At 38.7% G+C, this 21774-nt stretch overlaps 1 protein-coding gene across 5 annotated transcripts in view; it reads left to right on the plus strand.

Annotated features, from left to right (window-relative positions):
* Nucleotides 1-21774, plus strand: part of utrn (utrophin) — a gene marked incomplete at its 3' end in the record, with an annotated part of 241125 nt that overhangs the window by 139528 nt on the left and 79823 nt on the right. For all 5 annotated transcript variants that reach the window (XM_081386596.1, XM_081386598.1, XM_081386599.1 and 2 more), the window contains 2 exons: nt 13353-13525; nt 15802-15958. In XM_081386596.1, coding sequence (XP_081242722.1) covers nt 13353-13525; nt 15802-15958 — 330 coding nt within the window. The remainder of the gene's footprint in view (nt 1-13352; nt 13526-15801; nt 15959-21774) is intronic.

The raw sequence follows: 21774 nt of genomic DNA on the forward strand, positions 1-21774 counted from the left end.
AGTAACTTTTTTCAAATTTAAAGTCACTTATGCTCCCCAAGGCTGCATTTACAGTATTTGATCAGAAATACAGTAAAAACAGAACTATGTGAGGACTGCAGTCGAACTCTCTGGGCCAAGTTTTTAGACCCAACATTTACATGGCATCATAAACTTCAAATCAATTCCATTTCTGACATGGCTCTATCCACACCCTCAAAACACATCTAATGTTGTACAGAGCGTACCAATCTGTCAAACGCACCGGCAGAGCTAGTGTGGTGTTGTTAGTGAGTGTCCTTGTACTGTATCTCTGTCAATCTGGATGTTCTGGGATCTCTGCTCGTCTTTAATTATGAATGCTTGTGTCCATCTGCTCTTAAAATAAAGATCGCTATCAGTTCACTGATGTTACCTCTGACAGGAAATAACAGCATCAGTCACGTGACCTTTACAGCACCCGTGTGTGTGTGTATGGGTGGGTGTGTGTTGTGTGTGTGTGTTTGGGTGGGTGGGTGTTTTGACAAGTCTACAATGTCAGCGTTTGTAAGTCATTGTTGTTGTTGCTTCAAAATCAACATGATCCTAGGTTATTATATTTTTGAATATTTTATTTTCATTTTGTAGTTTTAGTTTGTGCAGATTTTCTTATGTTCACCAAAGCTGTTGCCATGATTGCCTCAATTATTATTCCTACAGTAATGGAGATCCCATAGTATGCTTTTGTTTGAATTATTTTCCTGTTTGTTTAGTTGGTCTGGTGTTAAGGCGAGACACTACAGGCAAAAACAGTATTTTTTCACGCATCTGTCAGTTTGGAGATTTTGGGCTTTTTGGCTTTTCATAAACTGTTTTTTTCAGACAGTGGAAACATCCAAAATACACTTTTAACTGTATATATTGAGAGCACTTTATCTATTTGTGTCTGTAGATTCCAATTGCAGTATATTTCTTTAAAGGCTGTTTTCTCTAAATGAGTTTTTCCTCCTACATTGAGCCAAAAATCTCCACTTCAGTAGCACTTAGTTTTATTTCTATCTATATTCTGAAGGTTTTTGCAGAGGGGTTTGTTCATATATCATTTTCCAGATTTTATTCGTTAAAAAAAAATGGTGAAAATATATTTGAGTGATTCACTGAAAAATAGAGATATCCAAAATCCCCCCTGTAAAAACCTTTGACTCCAAGATATATATATAAAAAAAATGAAACAAGAATTTTGTACCGGACTTAGTACAATGTTCTGATTTTTGTTCTAGAAATGTATGCAAATGAATGCATATTTAATTAGATAATGCCTAATTTGCATATTTAAACATAACATTTCAGAAAACTTGTAATACAAAAAATGTTGGCAAATATTAATGTAATCAATCAACTGGTGAAGTATGGTGATATTTATTAGTATTTTCTTTTACCCTATTCACTTGGGGTGTTGCCTTGATGTCTGATTGTCTCTCTCTCTCACACACACACACACACACACACACACACACGTATTGAGCTGTTGTTGGAGCGCAGCAGGAAATCACACAGGTCTGATAAGCGTGCGCTGCAGGGAGGGCCGAGCTCCTCTATTACTGAGGAATTTGGCGCTGTGATGGCGGGATGATATAGAGACCCACACAAATGATCAGAGAGAACGCCAGAGAAAAGCATTACTGTAAATCTGATGCAAAGTGTGTGTGTGGTGTTGTTGCTTAAAACAGTTTTCCAAGTCACTCTTTGTATCATCCATTTTATTTTTCATCCTCGATGGCTCTAAAGCAGTGATTCTTCAGCTGGTTCACAAAGCGGATAATTAATAGACATATAGAACATGCACAATATATGCAAATGATTCATATTTGGATTTTTTTCGAATTTCTGATCTAAATACTACTTTACTGCAGTTTTGAGTGTCTACGATCTGAAAAAGGGTGAGATTTTTACGCGTTTGCTCGAAGTAGACATCTCAACGCTGAATCTGCGTTTTTGACTGTTTCCAGCACATCTATAATGCAGCCAGTCTGACAGCAGTTCAAGCGCTTCTCGACAGATGAGAGACGTAATATAGACGTCATTTCTCCAGATGCCACAATATATGTATTATTGATGTGTTTGCAAAATACTAATACATGTGATGTGTCCAACATCAAATATGTCCCTACTATAAAGCAGGCGAAAAACAGTACGTCAAAAAAGTAGTAGGTCCAAATGCATAGTATTCATAAAACAATATGTGAAAAGTCCCCGGATGATCGACTGCTTCCGGTGGGATTCTGAAGTGTGCATATCCCATGAGGCCACGGGAGAGGAGTTATGAATGACAGTGAAATGACGCAACTGACGCTGGTAGATCACATGATAAGGACAAGAAGTACGTTCAGATTACATTCATACTACATAGAACATACTTTTTTATTGGTCGTGAAGTAAATTCATATTCAAATGTAGTTCCTACATACCGACAGTATTCGATTTCGGACACACAAAGGTGTCTTTGTTACAGTGAAATTATACGATTATGTATTACTTTTGTCAGCTATGTTTTAATTTAGTCTTAGTCCTGTGTCAAATGTACTTTTTAGTTTTTATTTTCATATTTTATATTTCATATTTCAGTCAAGTCAACCTTTCCTGTTTTTGTTTAGTCAAAGAAAACTTGTAATGTATAAAACTTATAGTGCATAATGTTTAAACTGATAATAATGATAATTTTGCCCAGGATTATAATCACAATGATTGTAGTCATTTGAGAAATGTATTTTTTTACATTTCATCAGAATTATTGCACTTTCAAGCACAAATTAAGAGAATTGTCGAATCATACGCATGATTTATTTCACCTCATCTAGTGTAGCCTACTGATTTATTATAAGCTATTTATCATAAATGAACATTCTACATTAAAAACTGGTAAAGTTTTTCTTCTCTCAGAAATAAAATGGTGAAATGCCTAATATTAATTTCAATAATTCCAAATTACATTCATGTTTTTCTATTAAAACAACAGCCAAAAAAAAAAAACAGAGAGTGTCACAAATTATGTTTAATTGCTTGTAATTATGAATAATTTCCTGTTATTACTGTAGTAACTACATGTGTAACAAGGATGCTGTAAAAAAAAAAATTTCCAATGGCTTTAACTGCTGAATCATATAGTGTGTGTGTTTGTGGTAGAGATGTGTTCGAGAGAATCTCTACTGCTTCTGGAAGTTGTTTTTGGTCACGGTGAATTCTTTGAATTGTTGTTTCCAAGTATAAAAGAGTTTTGTTCAGACAAACTGCCTTAAAACATGAATACGTAATGCTCTGTTGCTAATGGCGAGAGGTTATTCCAGTTCATGTGATGTCTTTTTAATGTTTTTTTCAATGTTTAGTGATTGAAACATCATTACCTCAAATAGCATTGCTGCGTTATTTGAGGACAGGACGTGCCGTTCCTGTATCTATACATGTGTTCACAAATATACACATCTGCAAGTCTTTTTCAGATGGATCACAAATAGATTGTGTTGAGCATATGCAACCATCTGCTAACGCTGAAGTCGTGTGTGTGTGCTTCATATAGTTTAGTCACACATCAGTGAAAGATGTGGGAACATGGCTTTAAATACATTGCAATTTCAGTCAGTTTGTTCAGGTTTTGTCAGATTTAGGGACATTGTCAGGGTTTCTGCGAGTCTTAAAAAGGTTTTAATTTGCACTTACACAAATTAAGGCACTTACACATATTAAAATGGTCTTAAATCAGAGCAGAAAGTCATCAATTTATAAAGTCATGGCATTAAATGTTGCATGCTTTGCAAAAGAATGAATAATTCCTCAGTATTTTTGTACAAGTTTTCCCATACAAGTATCTACACCAGTTTAAATCCAGATACATTTACTTGAGATGCAAACGTAAAATGAAGTCTTGAAAAATTTAATGAAATTAATTGAGTTTATGCTTAAAACAAGAGCAAATATAAGTCAAAATTTCTCAATTAAGGTTTTTCTTAGCACTTTGGCAGATATTTGTTTTAGTTTGTCATAAACAGAATTTTGATCAATTTGACAGAAAACTAGACTTCATATTTCATGTCATTTTACATCTGAAGTAAAAGTATCTTGATTTAGGAATCTAAAGAATCGTTTTTGGAGTTTGATCAGTAAAACATGTTTCCATACTGTAGTGGTTTTGAGCAAAACGATTCGAGCAATATCTTTTGGAAGATGTATTTTCAAACTCTGAAGTGTTTCTCCTTAAACATACACATCTAGACAACATATCGATGTATTGAGTTCCCTTCAATTTATTTAGTAAATTTCCATTAATTGGTCTTAAAAAGATCTTAAATAAGTCTTACATTTGCCTTCGTAAAACCTGCAGAAACCTTGCAATGTCCAGAAGAAATAGCTAACTAAACACACACACACACACACACACACACACACACACACACACACACCACTATCAGTAAGGGACAGATGTGGACTGGACTCAGATGTTTGTTAGAAGTGCCTGCACAGAAATCTGCTCCATAACAGCTAAGAAGATTAAAGTGTAAGTGTGTGTGTGTGTGTGTGTGTGTGTGTGTGTGTGTGTGTGTGTGTGTGTGTGTGTGTGTGTGTGTGTGTGTGTGTGTGCATGGAGACATGTTCTCCTAATGAAGTTAAAGCGTTCATGAACAGTGGTCGTGTTGAAACATGTCCGTGAGTCAAACCACCCTCTTCAGCTCAAACTTTGATTGATCAGTTTCTCTTCCCATAGTTCCCAGTTCCCGTTCACCCATCACCCTTTTTTCACCTCTCGCCCTCTTTCCACTTCCAGTCGGTCCTGTGTTATTCTCCAGCCAGTGTCTTGAAGCGTCCCCACTGAGCGCTGATGTTTCCGAGTGTGTTTATTCTTCCTCGTTCGTAATCATCTGCGTTACTTTTGTTTGCGTAAACAAGCATTCTCATGTATTAACTCGTGAACTATTATGTGTTACACATATTCATATCCTGATTTGATTGTAATCCAGCAGGGTTTGTTTACTCTCACACTCACACACACACACGCACACGCACACATCAAACGTGCCGCTCTGGATATTCATTATGTAATTGCACTAATGAAGTAAAGGCACTTCAAAGAGGTTTGCTCATGAATATTCGCTATTGTCTTCTGTCTTTGCTCCTGGCCTCTTTAGACTGCGCATGTGTGTATGTTCGGGCCACATGGCCCCTGACATGCTGACTTTATGTATTTAGACAAGCCAAGAAAGAGCCCATATGTATGTTCTGAATTTCAAAGGAAGCGTAACACACACTCACACACACTTTGAGGAGCTCTGAGTGAGGCTGTTTGACTCCCGAGCGCTGCAGAGAATGGAGGAGGGTGTGATATCTTAAGGAAATGCGAAATATTGGCGACAAATGATAAAAAAAGAAGCAAAAATGTGAAAGATTGGAACATGAGAGAGTGATTTCTAGTATTTTAGTCAGTCAGACTTGTTTCAGTCGAACTCAAAGGTCGATGATGAACCGAGACCTTTGAGAGGAGAGCGATTCCATGATATAGGACACGTGTCGAACAGAAGTCTGTTCATCTGAGAGTGTTTACTGCAATATCATGAATGGATGCCATGATATTATTACATGTGTCTAATATCTCTCATAAGCTCTAATATCTGTATTATGTACACTGTAAAAAGTGATCAGTTGACTTAACTTAAAAAAAAGTGAGGAAACCTGTTGCCTTAAAATTATTAAAACAAATTCATGCATAATTGAAAAAAAATGTTTAATTAAATATTTTTTTTTTAATTACGCATGAAGTTTGTTTACTTAATTATTTTAAGGCAGCGGGTTTCATCACTTTTTTTAAAGACCCCCTGTGGTGTAAACCAAGTTTTTAATGTAGTTTATATGTCTATGTGGTGTTTTTAATGCGCTTTAAGACAAACCATGTGTAAATTCATAAGTCGACAGCATTGCTGAGTATTTTCTCCTTAAAACTGCAGTGAACCAAAACACGGTTTGAAATCGCTGGTGTTTCTGACGTCACAAACTACCTTGTAACCAATCAGATCAACGTGTGATCGTCAACCAGTGGATCTCTGAGCTGAGTGAGTGGAGGCGGGGCTCATTTGCATATTCATAGAACCAGTATACTAAATGAGGCAAGGATGTCGAGTTACATTCAAGCTATTTTTCAAGGAAAAAAACTATTTAGTATTTCAGAAACTGCTGATCTACTGTGATTTTCATTCACAATCATAGAGAACGGTCTGAAAAAAAAGAGAAAATATCCAGTGAGCGTCAGTTCTGTGGGTGAAAATGCCTTTTTGTGGGTGAGAATGACCAGACTGGTTTGAGCTGATAGAAAGGCAACAGTAACTCAAACACTCGTTACAACCGAGGTCCAACCTTGAAGCAGATGTAACACTGTGTTGCTGGACTTTACACACATATCACAAATACTGTATATGCTGTTATATATTCGAATATAACAAATATATTATACATTAATATTGTGTATGTTTCAGTAATTAGTGAAAACAATATGCAATATGTGATTAACATCACTGCAAAAAGTCTATTGCTGTGTATGTTGCAGTAATCGGTCATATCTGCAATGTGTCATTAATATGTCACCTCAATAAGTCGCAATATCTGCAAAATTATTGATGTGTATATTGCTGTAATTAATCACAATATATACAAATTTTCACTTTGCTTCTGCAATAAGTCACAATAATTCCCAATATCCACATAATGTCACTGTCCCGTGCCACAATAGTCACAATATTGGCAGAGATGTCAGTATGTCACTGCAGTGAGTCACAATATATAGTCACTAAAATGTTGGATGTTAGAAAGTTCAACGATGTTGTGTGTGCGATTTAGTTTAGTGATTAAGGTGTTTATGAGATGTGTGTACTAGTGTTGTCACGATACCAAAATTATTGTTTCGATACCGATACCAAGTCAAGTATTGCGATTTCGATACTTTTTCGATACTTTTCCTGAAAAGGGAGAAACACTCTCAAATATCATTGCTGTGCTTTATTTTAAAACCGGGACAACATTTAATCATATAACACACTAATTAATGAACATATGAACAGCAGATATATTAAACATTTGAACAAAATATGAAATATCAAAATATAAAAAATAAATTAGAGCAATGACATTCAAGGTAAAAAAATATATACATTTAGCAGCATTATCTCATTTATCATAAGAAACAGAAGAGCTTTATCTTGATTCTGAACTTTGAATAAAAATATGAACAGCGATTATATTAAACAATGTTTAATATTGGTATGATAAGCCTTATTGGTGATATATTTGACGTGGGGAGAGAGTTGTGGAAGGCCTATACTTCATGTTAAACATAAATATATATAGCAGCAAAGACAACGTCGGCAGTGTTGACTGCAAAATAGGCTATGTATTCGTGTCAAAATGACATAGAAACATCTTTTCCTATTCTATTTTGCCTGGAAACGCTTCCAACACGTGTGCGTGTCGCGTGAAAAATAGATTTCTAGAATGCACGCGTTTTCCGCGCGTCTCGAGCTGCACCCAGACGCGTGTGTCACGCAGGCAGTTAACATCATGGGAGCCGAAATAAAAACGGACACGACACGCAGCCAGTGTGTGTCAGGCCTTTACAAATCTGGAACGCGGTCATTCTTAGAAGCGATAGCCTACTAATAAATTAAGGAATCGTGACGTATTTCATTTCCGGTTTTCTTTTGAAGTATCGGTGCACCGTGCAACAGAGCAAGGTAGGCAACTTACTTCCATATGTCACTCCTCCTCGCGTCATCTTTTTCTACGAGTCGTGGACCACTTGTGCTCATAGACAGTATATAAACGATTATGCTCGCACATGCAGCCATCTCTGTAGTGTTTTGTCACATGAGACTGACAGCAGCAGGTTCTTTGCTGCGTGCGTCAGGAAAAAAACACAGACGTCCATAGGGAGGCTTTTTTTTTTTAAGTATCGATACTGATAAATTTAGGTATCGTGACGTTTTTAATTTCCGAGTATCGCGATACTTTTGAAGTATCGATACATCGTGCAACACTAGTGTGTACACAAATGTGACTTCAAATGGAAGATGATTCTCTAGATCGCATCACATGTTGTGTTGTCACGTACTTGTTGTGCTTACTGGGTTTGATCGCTCTCTCTCGCTCATATTCTGCAGACTTTCACAGATGCTCAAGTTGTTGCGATACTTCATAAAACATAGTCTTTCCCGCCTTCACCTTCTAGTCGAACATTCTTCTCTTTCATTTTCGACACTGCGCTCCCTCTCTTTCATGGTGGGGCCCTACAGGAAGTGTGTGTGTGTGTGTGTGTGTGTTAGTTTGGAGTGGAGGGAAAGAGGAGGGGAAACAGAGGATGCTGAATAAAATAATAAACAGCTGCCACTGGAAAGAGAGCGAGAGAGAGAGAGAGGGGGGGAAAAGTCAACTCTGGGAGCCAGCAGTCAGAGAAGAACAAGAGGACGGGCCACTGACTGAAGAAAGGTGGACCGCCGGAAGGAGTTTTAGGGAAACTTTGGGGAAGTTCTGGAAATGTGTCTCAAGCTGCCTGTGGAGATCTGACCCGTACATCTCAGGAGTTTCTTGAAGTGCTTAGTTGAGGACTTGTGAACGCGAAGATGAAGACCGTCACATTCCCAGCTCTGCTTCTGGCCTGTCCTCATGTCTAGATATGGAGGTGTTCTCCTCAAGATCAGATGTTCACCGCTCTTCTCGACTATCTGAGTCTGTGTTTTCTGCAGCCCTGCTGTTCTCCTTCTCTGCCCGCCGGCATGAACCACACAGAGGCTCTTTGACACGGGTAATTGACTACGAACGCTTGCCCGAGGGTCACAGGAACTTAGAGGAACAAGACTCTTTCTGTGCGCGTCTGTACCGAGAGCGCATGTGAGATCTTTGTGAGTTAAAGTCATCTCCAGATCACTGAACCAACAGTTGGATATTTAGTTGAGTTCCTTCTTCAGTCTACCTCAAAAACACCCAGGCCTTCTCTTCACACCGTCCCGAACCCCGATCGAGACCCTTCAAGCACTGGAGCATGCGGATCTCGGCTCAGAGCGACGGATCTTCAGGGCTCTGCTCTACGCTGGCAGACGGTGAAGCCGTGATGTGTTCGTGCTCTTCCACAGATGTTCCTGCATATAATAAGCTGTATTATGCGCGTGCGGACCCCCAGAGGAGACTGATCCGCTGCCTGGTTTCTCTCCGTCTTCGGCGTTTTGTAATGTAGTGCGGTGGAGGTAGACGGAGATCATGATGATCGGTCTGAACTTCAGCTTGCAGGAGTTGCTAGAGAAGTTTGAGGAGGTATTTTTACATTTGCTTCTGGATTGTTTTGAATTGACAGGTCTGGATATCAAAGTATCTCAAGTGCCGAATGCAAGTGTAAACTGGCAGTTTCTCATCGGTTTGTTGGTGATTATATCAGGAACTTCAACATAATAGATTTTTAGGAATGAACCAATAAAATAAAATGTCTGGTTACACATTGTTTTGAGTGGTTTCAATGTAATTACACAAATAAGTTCTGAGTAATATGAATTAACATCAAGTACTTTACCAGGTTTTTATCATTCAATTTAACTTTATTTTACACAGTCCTTGTTACACATGCACTTACTATAGTAATAACAGTAAATGATGCATAATTACATGCAACTAACACTCAACCAAATCCTAACCCTAAAGTAAGTACATGTTGTTAATTGATATTACTCAGTACTTAAATATATAATTACAATGTAAAATTACACTCCTTAAAATAAAGTGCAACCAAAATATTAATTTCTTAAAATAAAAAGCATGAACAAATTTAACAAAATTGGTAACACTTTATTTGCGTCCTTGTTACATGTAGTTACTATAGTAATTACTATAACTATAAACTATTGTGCATAATTACACGCAACTAACCCCAAACCAAACCCTATTCCTAACCTAACCCTATAGTAAGTACATGTAGTTAAATAATATTACTCAGTACCTAAATGTACAATTACATTGTAACACGGACACCTTAAAATAAAGTGTAACCAACATTTTCTTTAAATGAATGCATTTTATTTAGCTGACATGGCAACATTTTTCACTTTTGTTTAGTTTGAGTTGAAGTACTAAAATAATTAAAAATAAATAAACAAATTTAAACTATATAGAAATAAAAAAACGAATAAAATGACAAAAATACTATAACTTTAGCTAAAATTAAAGTGAAAACAGAAAAATGTTATTAAATCTAATTCAAAATGGTAACAAACACTATAAATAGTATCAAAGATAGTAAAATAACATTGATACAAATAACGTGTGTTGGGGTTGTGTTATTTCTATTGTAACTACATTTGTAACAAGGACACAGTAAAATAAAATGTTTCTTAAATTCAAGTTGATACCGATAAGGCAGTAATAATGATAATTATTATACATGACTAATAAATATCTAATATAAAAATGTATGCTATAGATTGTCTTAATTGCATAGTCAGAATGATAGTTTGACCCTTATTCAAACGATTCAAATCAAACCATCTACTCCAGATAAAATGTGTTGGTCTTTAAAACATTGAGCTTCAGATGTTTATCTAGAATGCCATCAGTTATCTTTTTCCTCCAGAACTCAATCTGGCGACACACATGGAAAATTGTTCTCCTTAAACCACTAAAACTAAAACATGAGGAACAAAATCACGTTTTTGTGACCGTCCACTAAACGAGGTAGACCGTTTTGTCTTGTGTATATACCTCTTTGTCACTAATATGCAGGAGGAAAAACTATGTGTATATGGAAATTATAATGTCCTGTCCTGTAGAGAATGTGTAGAGAATCTGTCAACTATCCCAATGATGTCCTTGATCAGACACTCAGCCTCAGGTTGTCGGAGGGACTGTACAGCATTCAGTGTTCTGTTAGTCACTCTGGATAAAAGTGTGTGTTATCTGTGTAATGGGAAAGAGAGGGCTTTCAATACACTCAGTTTGAAGAGCATCTCCCACCTGTGGAAGTGTGTAATGCTGAACAGTGTTTCTCACTATGGGTGTGTATGTGTTTGTGTGTGTTAGTCGATGAGGATGCTTCCGTCAACCAACAGGGAAAGGTCAAACAGGAAAATGTCACTCATTTAGTCATTTAATCTCTCTCTCTCTCTCTCTCTCTCTCTCTCTCTCTCTCTCTCTCTCTCTCTCTCTCTCTCTCTCTCTCTCTCTCTCTCTCTCTCTCTCTCTCTCTCTCTCTCTCTCTCTCGGTATAAGTCTGGTTAAATAAAAGCATGCTGAACGACAGCTCTAGGGAGTCTTTATGATCGAGAAGCAATTATTTAACTTTATTAACGAGAAAAGCTTTTTTATTGCCGCGTTTAATAGGTCAGACTGCCAGATGAGGGAGTTTTAGTGTGTGTGGGGCTCGTGGTTGAATTGATCACAGTTAAATATTTCATTAAGAACTGTAACAGATGAACTGCAGAAACGAGACTTCGCTCCAGAAACGTGCGGTGTGCTGAAGCTTCAGTCTAGGGGTGACGGTGGATATGTGTGCATGTGAATAAGGCCCATCTCAAACACGTACATGTATTACTTAAACCATAGTCTACAATTAGACAGCATTACCAATGGATCGCACCACTCGATGCATATTGCAGTTATAAATGAAAATAATCGTACAAAATTGCAAGCTCAGATCTGATTGGCTATGTATATTCTGGGTGACGGTTGCTATTTACCATTTACCAGACAGCATCTTCTGCATCAGTCACTGGATTTTCCAAAGTTTGTGAGGTTCGTGGCATCAAATATTTGAAAGATTTCAAGTTTGTTTTGGAGTTTTGTTTTTAGTTATTATGTTTAGTTATTTAGTTTTGTTTAGTATTTTGGGGGTTTTTTGTTTTCCAAAGTTTGGGAGGGTTGTGGCATCAAATCTTTGAAACATTTCAAGTTTGTTTTGGAGTTTTATTAAGTTTAGTTTTTTTGTTTTTTGTTTTGTTTTGTTAGTTGTTTTGTTTTGTTAGTTGTTTTGGTTTTCTTTTGTTTTCCAAAGTTTGTGAGGTTCATGGCATAAAATAAGATTTCAAGTTTGTTTCTGAGTTTTGTTTTGCTTATTTGTTTAGTGTTTTGGTTTTGTTTGTGTGTGTGTGAGGTTCGTGGCATCAAATATGTGTAAGATTTAATTTGTTTGTTTTTGTTTTGTTTTACTAAATGTTCTGTTGGTTGGGACTTTCTGTTTCCAGTAATATCGATGTTCATGAACAGAACTGTCTATGTCACTTAAGTCAGAATGTAAGTCACTTTATTTATCAGTCAAACAGTGTATTGCAATCTTGCAATCTTAAGTTCACAGAAAATAAATCTGTATATAAATTGTTTACCTATTTATTTTCTGGTCTGTGTGAACTGATCTGTCTTTCTATTGGGACCTTCAACAGAATACACTACATTATCCTTTCTGTGTTGTCTCAGCAGCATACAGTTGGTGTTGGTGTGTGTATTCATTGGTATTCTTGTGTGTTTTCTTTAAAGGAATGACAGAGTGAGAGAGTTTGTTAAATTGCAGAGAGCACTTTGCAAATGAACTGGAAAAGACCCAACCCTCCTTTTACTGTCCTCTACTCAACATGCCTCAATCTGGCAAATTCAAGCAAGCTTTATTAGCATGGCTATGGTGCAGTATTTCCAAAATCCCAAAAAATGGCCATTAAAAAAATACTTTGACTATCAGTGTATCCTGTCATAAATAACCGCAAAGGAACCACACAGGCATCCAATCAATCATCGACGTTGATGTGTCATAGATACCCAGAGTGACAGTAGTTACAGTTTAGCTGTGTGGCAGCAATGATTTGATTGACAGGAACTGCTGCAGTGTTTGAATAGTAAACTTTGAAGGCATTTTTATATTACTATTTGGTATTAAATATGATGCCGGTTGTGATAAATTGTGTTATCATCATAGGTAGGTGGTACGTGTGGTGCTGTGTTATGAAAAGAAAACTGAACTCCGTAATCTACTGAAATGGAATAAACAAAACAAAACAAAAAAGACATTAAGAATATATACTGAAACAAGTGACTTAGTATAAGTGGCTAGTTTGTGTGCTCAGTATCTTCATGTGCACTTTCACAAGTAATGTGATTAATCTTAATTTTGAAATGAGCTTGAGTGTGTGTGTGTGTGTGTGTGTGTGTGTGTGTGTGTGCGCGCACGGAGAGGTTCAGTATCAGACTGACAGCTTTAATTGCGTATTTCTCTCTCAGCGGAGAAGGTGTGGAAGCATCTCTTCCTTGATTTATTTAGCTTTACCTTTAACGAATCCACATAATGAAGGTGATAACTGTGCAATTAAAGCAATCTCTGTCTCCCTCTGTTTGTGTAGGACATCCAGGCGGAGATCGAGGCTCATAATGATGTTTTCAGGAGTGTGGAGGGGAATAAGATGAAGATGGTGAAGGCTCTGGGGAGCTCCGAGGAGGCAGTATTTCTCCAGCAGAGACTGGATGACATGAACCAGCGCTGGAACGACCTGAAGGCCAAATCTGCCAATATACGGTCAGTCACACGCAATCACCTCGAGTTCAAGTGCACACGTTAATGTTAAGGTCACTTGAAAATCATCACACGAGTCACTGGTGGAGCCGCGTTTCTGTTATGTTGTCAAATTGAGCAGCTGTGTGTGTGTGTGTGTGTGTGTGTGTGTGTGTGTTACAGGCATAGTTGTTATATGTGTGTGCCATTTTAAAGGGTAAAATGGACTAACAGGAGAGTGTGTATGTGTGTGTGAGAGGACAACAATGTAATGGTGTGCTCTAATGTCTGCTGTTTTATTAAATCTAATTAGGCACTAATTAGTGAACATGCATAATTACAAGTCTTGCTGATGCGGTCATTAACATACACCAAGGCTTGACGCATACTTTTTTCCCAAGGTGTAAGTTGGAAAAATTAGGAGCACATTAAAAACTTTTAGGGATGCGATGTAAATGTATCAAAATGTTTTTTTTTTGTTTTTTTTTTATAAAGAACATTTTAATCAAAATTCAGGACTTTTAACTCTTTCCCCACCTTTTCTTTTTTTTTTAGTTGCCAGCAACTACCAGCGTTTTTGATAATTTTCACAAGTTTCATGGCCCTCAGAATATTGTATTGTATGAATATCTGGTCATGCAATATATCTTAAAAAAAAAAACACTTGTTTTAACAACACTTGTATGTGGGTGTGTTTCATAAAAAAAAGCAACATTTTGAACAAAAAGCTGAGAAAATTGTGTGTTTTTTTCACAGACTACAATGTGCATAAGCAATGCTTCTATCTCTTATTTCAGCTCCTTTTTATCTGTGTTTTGAACTGGAGATTCTGTACTATTTTAGAAGATGCATAATAGCGCCCCCTACCGTATAACAGTGAAAACACGTAAAGACAGAAAATTCTGTCAATGGCTGTGAAGTGTTGTCGTACAACCGTCTGCATCAGCTGGGGCAACCTGATCAAACTCGCATGCCTGAAGCTTGATTAGGCCATTATCCTGAAGACCTTTATTCTGTTTTTCCATCCCCAAACTTAAGACCTCTTAAAATGATAATTAAGATGTTTGTTATACTATATAAGATATTCAAGACTTTTTATGATCTTAAATAGCATTAAGCTTTTTTTAAGGACCTTCTGGACACTATATAATACACCAAAAGTATTGGGACACCTGACCAACAGGGACTGTAATGACGTCACATTCTAAATACTTGAACATTAATATGGAGTTGGTCCCCCTTCACAGCTATAACAGCTTCCACTCTTCTGGGAAGGCTTTCCACAAGATTTTGGACTTTTTCTGTGGGTATTTTTGCCCATTCATTCAGTAGAGCATTTGTGAGGTCAGGCTCTGATGTTGGAAGGAAGCCCCGTCTCACAATCTCCAATCCTGTTCATCCCGAAGGTGTAGATGGGGTTGAGGTCAGGACTATGTGCCGGCCAGTCAAGTTCCTCCACACCAAACTCATCCAGCCATGTCTTTATGGACATTGTTTTCACAGTCATGCTGGAATAGTAAAAGGGCCTTCCCCAAACTGTTCCCACTAAGTTGGAAGCACAGCATCATCCAAAATGTATTGGTATGCTGAAGCTTAAGACTTCACTTCACTGGAAGTAATGGGCCTAGCCCAACCCCTAAACAACAACCCCACACCAGTATCCCTCCTTCACCAAACTACAGTTGGCACAATACAGTCAGGCTGGTAACGTTCTTCTGGCATCCGCCAAACCCAAAGTCACTCATCAGACTGTCAAACAGAGACGTGTAATTTGTCAATCCACAGGACATGTTTCCACTGCTCTCTTGGCAGCGTGATTTACGTCACTTTATCTGACGCTTGGCATTGTAGTCGGCGATGTGAGGCTAGCATGTAGATGCTCGGCCATGGAAACCCATTCCGTAAAGCTCCCGCCTCACAGTTTTTGGGCTGATATTACTGGAGTGGAAGTTTCACACTTCAGCTATGAGATCAGCAGAGCTTTGGTGACTGTTACGCATGCGCCTCAGCCCTTGGTGATCTTTGTGACTTTATGTGGTCTTCTGCTTCGTGGCTGAGTTGCTGCTGTACATTTTATAGTTCGCACACATCTATTTTTAGTCGCAAATGAGAGTGAAACGCTCACATTTTTGAGCTCTGCATTCTCACACACAGTTTCACCTGTTGCACTCATTTTGTACAGAGAAAATCTGTTGGAAAGTTCTCCGGTTTAACTGTTTGTAGGAAAATCCTTATGAACTCTTAATCTTGCATCTTAATCTAGTAGTAAGGTTTATTTAAATGTTTAAACGTGTGTGCAGGGCTCATCTGGAGGCCAGTGCTGAGCGCTGGAACAGGCTTCTGTCAGTACTGGAGGAACTGGGGCGCTGGATCAGTGTGAAGGACGAGGAGCTGAATAAACAGATGCCCATCGGAGGAGACGTGCCCACACTACTGCAGCAGCAGATCCACTGCACGGTGAGAGGACACACACTCAGATCGACTCACTGCTATCTTGTGTATTTTGTCTTCTCATCTTGTCTCCTCTCTCGCTTTTCAACTCAACTCCTCTCTCCTCATCTCATTTGTTAACTTTCGCTCCCATATATTACTCTTTTTATTGTCTCTTCACCTCTCTCATTTCCTCTTGTCTGATTTCTTTCTTCTCAACTTGTCTCCAATTTTATAAAAAAAAAAATTCTCTTGTCTCATTTCATCTCCTCTTATGTCTGTATCATCCTGTCTCTTCTCTTCCTTGTTTTTCTTTCTCTCCTTTCATCTACTCTCATCTTGTCTCCTCCTCTCTCTTCTCCTCTCTCTTCTCCTCTCCTCTCATCTTGTTTTGTCTCGTGTCCTCTCGTCTAATCCCCTCTTGCTTTCTCTCGTCTCTTCTTGTCTCCTTACATCTCCTCTCATCTTATCTCCTCTCGTCTCTTCTCCTCTTGTCTTCTCTCATCTTGTCTCCTTTCATCTCCTCTCCTCTCATCTGGTCTCATCTTGTCTCCTTTCATCTCCTCTCATCTCCTCTCATCTTATCTCCTCTCCTCTTGTCTTCTCTCATCTTTGTCTCCTCTCGTCTCATCTGGTCTCCTTTCATCTCCTCTCTCCTCTTGTCTAATCTCCTCTTGTCTCCTTTCATCTCCTCTCTCCTCTTGTCTAATCTCCTCTTGTCTCCTTTCATCTCCTCTCCTCATATCTGATCTCATCTTGTCTCCTTACATCTCATCTTGTCTCCTTACATCTCCTCTCATCTTGTCTCCTCTCGTCTCACCTCCTCTTGTCTTCTCTCATCTTGTCTCCTCCTCTCTCTTCTCCTCTCCTCTCATCTTGTTTTGTCTCGTGTCCTCTCGTCTGATCCCCTCTTGTTTCCTCTCATCTCCTCTTGTTTCCTTACATCTCCTCTCATCTTGTCTCCTCTCGTCTCATCTGGTCTCCTTTCATCTCCTCTCTCCTCTTGTCTAATCTCCTCTCGTCTCTTCTCCTCTCATCTGATCTCATCTTGTCTCCTTACATCTCATCTTGTCTCCTTTCATCTCCTCTCATCTCCTCTCATCTTATCTCCTCTCCTCTTGTCTTCTCTCATCTTGTCTCCTCTCGTCTCATCTCATCTGGTCTCCTTTCATCTCCTCTCTCCTCTTGTCTCCTTTCATCTCCTCTCTCCTCTTAACTAATCTCCTCTTGTCTCCTTTCATCTCCTCTCCTCTCATCTGATCTCATCTTGTCTCCTTACATCTCATCTTGTCTCCTTACATCTCCTCTCATCTCGTCTCCTCTCGTCTCATCTCATCTTGTCTCCTTTTGTCTCATCTCCTCTTGTCTTCTCTCATCTTGTCTCGTCTCGTCTCATCTCATCTTGTCTCCTTTTGTCTCCACTCCTCGTCTCCTTTCATCTCCTCTCCCCTCATCTTATCTCATCTTGTTTCCTTACATCTCCTCTCCTTTCATCTCGTCTAGTCTCATCTCCTCTTGTCTCCTCTCATCTCCTCTAACTTTGTCTCCTCTCCTCTTGTTTCCTCTTGTCTCATCTCCACTTGTCTCCTATTGTCTCCTTTCATTTACTCTCATCTTGTTTCCTCTAGTCTCATCTCTTCTCTTCTCGTCTCATCTCCTCTTGTCTCCTTTCATCTCTTTTCTCCTCACATCTTGCCTCCTCTCCACTCCTCTCCTCTCTTCTCCTCCCTCGTCTCCTCTAGTCTACTCTTCTCTCGTATGATCTCCTCTTGCTTCCTCTCGTCTGATCTCCTCTTGTTTCCTCTCGTCTGATCTTGTCTCCTTTCATCTACTCTCATCTTGTCTCCTCCTCTCTCTTCTCCTCTCTCTTCTCCTCTCCTCTCATCTTGTCTTGTCTCGTGTCCTCTCGTCTGATCCCCTCTTGTTTCCTCTCGTCTCCTCTTGTCTCCTTACATCTCCTCTCATCTTATCTCCTCTCGTCTCTTCTCCTCTTGTCTTCTCTCATCTTGTCTCCTCTCGTCTCATCTCATCTTGTCTCCTCTCATCTCCTCTCATCTGATCTCATCTTGTCTCCTTACATCTCATCTTGTCTCCTTACATCTCATCTTGTCTCCTTTCATCTCCTCTCATCTTATCTCCTCTTATATCCTCTCCTCTTGTCTTCTCTCATCTTGTCTCCTCTCGTCTCATCTCATCTGGTCTCCTTTCATCTCCTCTCTCCTCTTGTCTCCTTTCATCTCCTCTCTCCTCTTAACTAATCTCCTCTTGTCTCCTTTCATCTCCTCTCCTCTCATCTGATCTCATCTTGTCTCCTTACATCTCATCTTGTCTCCTTACATCTCCTCTCATCTTGTCTCCTCTTGTCTCATCTCATCTTGTCTCCTCTCGTCTCATCTCATCTGGTCTCCTTTCATCTCCTCTCTCCTCTTGTCTCCTTTCTTCTCCTCTCTCCTCTTAACTAATCTCCTCTTGTTCCTTTCATCTCCTCTCCTCCTCTCATCTGATCTCATCTTGTCTCCTTACATCTCATCTTGTCTCCTTACATCTCCTCTCATCTTGTCTCCTCTCGTCTCATCTCATCTTGTCTCCTTTTGTCTCCACTCCTCGTCTCCTTTCATCTCCTCTCCCCTCATCTTATCTCATCTTGTCTCCTTACATCTCCTCTCTTTTCATCTCCTCTCGTCTCATCTCCTCTTGTCTTCTCTCACCTTGTCTCCTCTCATCTTATCTCATCTTGTCTCCTTACATCTCATCTTGTCTCATTTCATCTCCTCTCTCCTCTCATCTCGTCTCATCTCATCTTGTCTCCTTGCATCTCATCTGGTCTCCTTTTATCTACTTTCCTCTCCCCTCCTTTTCCTCTCCTCTTCTCTCCTCTCATCTCATCCCAGCTCCTGTCTCATTTTGTCTCTTTTATTTAATATTGTCTCCTCTTTCCATCTTTTTATCTTCTACACATTTTTTCCTCCATTCTCTGACATTTCATTATCTCATCAGATTACCCTGCGGGGAATATTAGAGTGTTTATGCCACTCTGTTAAATCATCATATTGGCCAGTTATATTCGGATCATGTGTTTGGATCATGTGTCACAGAGTGTGTGGACAGCGCGTCACCGAAATAACAAATCACCAAACTGTCTGTGAGATAATAACAGTAATCAAACTGATAGCAGGCCTGAACAAAACAATCAGACCGTTTACCATCTCACCTTTACTCGAAAACATTTTAATCAGTGTTTGACTAACCCCGCAGCACAAATAACGTTTTTAAATGTTTACATGCACAGATCCAGAGATGCATCTGATAATTAAGAGTTGTTTAAGGAGGCTTTGTGGCATGTTTAATGGAAAATTCTGGCCATTTTCTGGCTTCTTTTTGCTGTTTGATGTCAGAATACCTACAGCGCTGAACAACCACCGCAGGGAATTATGGGAAGGTGGCAGGAAGGTTGAAACTGTAACGAGTCTGTGACAGTTTGGTTATGCTCTCTCTCTCTCTTTCTCAGACAGTTTGACTAATGATTCTCTTGAGCGAAGAGAAAGATTGCCCCCCCTGTTTTGACTTTCTCCCACTCTCTCTCTCGCCGCCTCATCTTTTTCTCAGGCTCTTATAATAGATTGTCTTTGAGCCGGCTGCCCTGGTAAGAGCTTTAGCTGTGCGGGGACAAAACGCCAGGCCTTTTGAACACGTCACGGCTGATTAGTGTGCCGTGCCAAGCGGGCGGGACCAGGATAGAGCACCCCGCAACACCAGATGGAAGTGAAAATGAATAATTTGTGTGAGGTCTGAGAGACTAAAAAGAGGCGAACACACTGTCTGTCTGAAAACTTCCAGCGATAAAGACACTGAGCCAGTTAGAGAGACGCCGCAATCGGAATGACCTTTATCCCGAGATTAATTGAGGTCATTAGATGAAATGGAAACAGTGGCTTTTCCATTTTGAAAAGGTGATTTTCTAAGTACACTTTGATATCGAATTAAATAATGTATGTTTTAATTTCATTGTGCAATCTCAGACTAAATGAATATATTTTGGTTAATATATTAATAAATATATGTTGTTATATAGTTGTGCCTTTAGAAAGGTAACAGGGTTGACACTTTAATTTAATTTACACAGTTTTCACAGTTTAATTTGACATTACAAGCCTTGTGCTCAAAGCTTGAAACTATGAAGGATAGAAGGATAATTTGATGCTGGTACTTCCATAAAATGCCCAATTTTAAAGTACTGTATCTGGTCTTTGTGAATCAAAATCATGGTAAAAGGGTTGACATTGAGCTCATCTCCTTCTGACAATACAAGTATTATACCTTACTTTACCTTACCTTACCTTACCTTACCTTACCTTACCTTACCTTACTTTATTGCATTGACTATTACCAAAATGATAATAACAGGGTTGACAAATTTATCTGGGGACAAAAATGTCATTATTTTTCACCTAAAAGCTCATTAGACAGCTCATATTTACACAAAAGTATATGAAAAGCACAATTAGCACCTGTTTTGTAAAATTAACCTGTAAATAATTATGTATATATATGTGTATGTTTGTTAGACCATTATTACTTGAAAATGTTCCTCTTAGCTGGTGTGCAACACTAGTTTTTCTCCATTTCATAGTTATTGAATGTGTCTCTGTGTGTGGTGGGTTTCTGTCAGCATATTAATGTATGTAATCTTACCCACGCAGCATTCATTTGATTATTAGCGATAAAGTTTACAGAGTACTTGAGGACAGTTCCTCTCAATTCCCTCATCTTTTTGTCTCAGTAATGGTGTTTATTAATCATACACCTAATTATCCAATAGAAAAGCCTCCTTTATTGCAGCCATAATTAAAACTATCAATCACCTTTAAGGAAAGTCCTCTAAAAAACAGAGTGGGAAACTGTGTGTTATTCTTAGTTTTAGTGATAAAGGGTGTAATGCTAAAAAGCTTTTTACTGTAACAAGGACAAAATGAGTTATGTAATATCAGAGACAATTTTTATCGACCTTTTAATGGAATAATTCACACTGAAATTCTGAAAATGAAAATCGTCGTGTACCCTCATATCACATGTTTTTTCGCTGAGCATTTTTTTTTTTACTTTATCCATACAGTGACCATGGGCTGGCAAGCTCCAGAAAGGGCAAAAAAAAAAAGCACTATAAATGTGGCTTAAAAGTAGTTCATAAGCCTCTTGCTATTTAGTCCTCTGAATATGACAGCTTAATGCACAGAATAGGCTGAAATTTATATGCACGCAGTTTCAAATTTTTCATATAACTCTTATATAACCACTATCATGCTGCATTAGTCACATCACTGTAACAGTCTGGGCACACAAGAAGAGAAAAAATGTTGGAAAAAGTTTGAAAGTGTCTTTGCACTGATTGCTGTTACTTTGCCAGGTTCTGCTCTGTTGAATAATGGCAACATCTGTGTGATTTATCCTGATCATTTGGGTCTTGAATCCCCGTTATGATTAAAGCCGCCCGAGGCCTCAGACTTTTCTCTGACCTGCGACAGGAAAGAATGACCTCACTATGACCCACTTAAAGCCCCACTGAAGTGCCTTGGGTCGTTCTGCTTTGTTTGATGCGTTGACGTAATTTCCAGTGAAACAGGAAGCTAAGGCGGGACATATTGAATGGCCCCTCCCCCTTTTCAAATAGCCAATAGTGTTTAGTTTACCTCACAGACAGCAAGTCGTACTTGACAGCACCTTGAAAGTGAATCCGAGATCTGATGATACTCTGGATTCAATAGTAGAGGTGTGAATAAATTCTAGTCATTTCATTCTTAACCAACATACAGTTGGAAAACAGAATAAAACTCAAGCGTTTGAGC

The sequence above is a fragment of the Scardinius erythrophthalmus genome (assembly GCF_964197995.2).
Source record: "Scardinius erythrophthalmus genome assembly, chromosome: 15".
In the NCBI taxonomy this organism is placed as follows: domain Eukaryota; kingdom Metazoa; phylum Chordata; class Actinopteri; order Cypriniformes; family Leuciscidae; genus Scardinius; species Scardinius erythrophthalmus.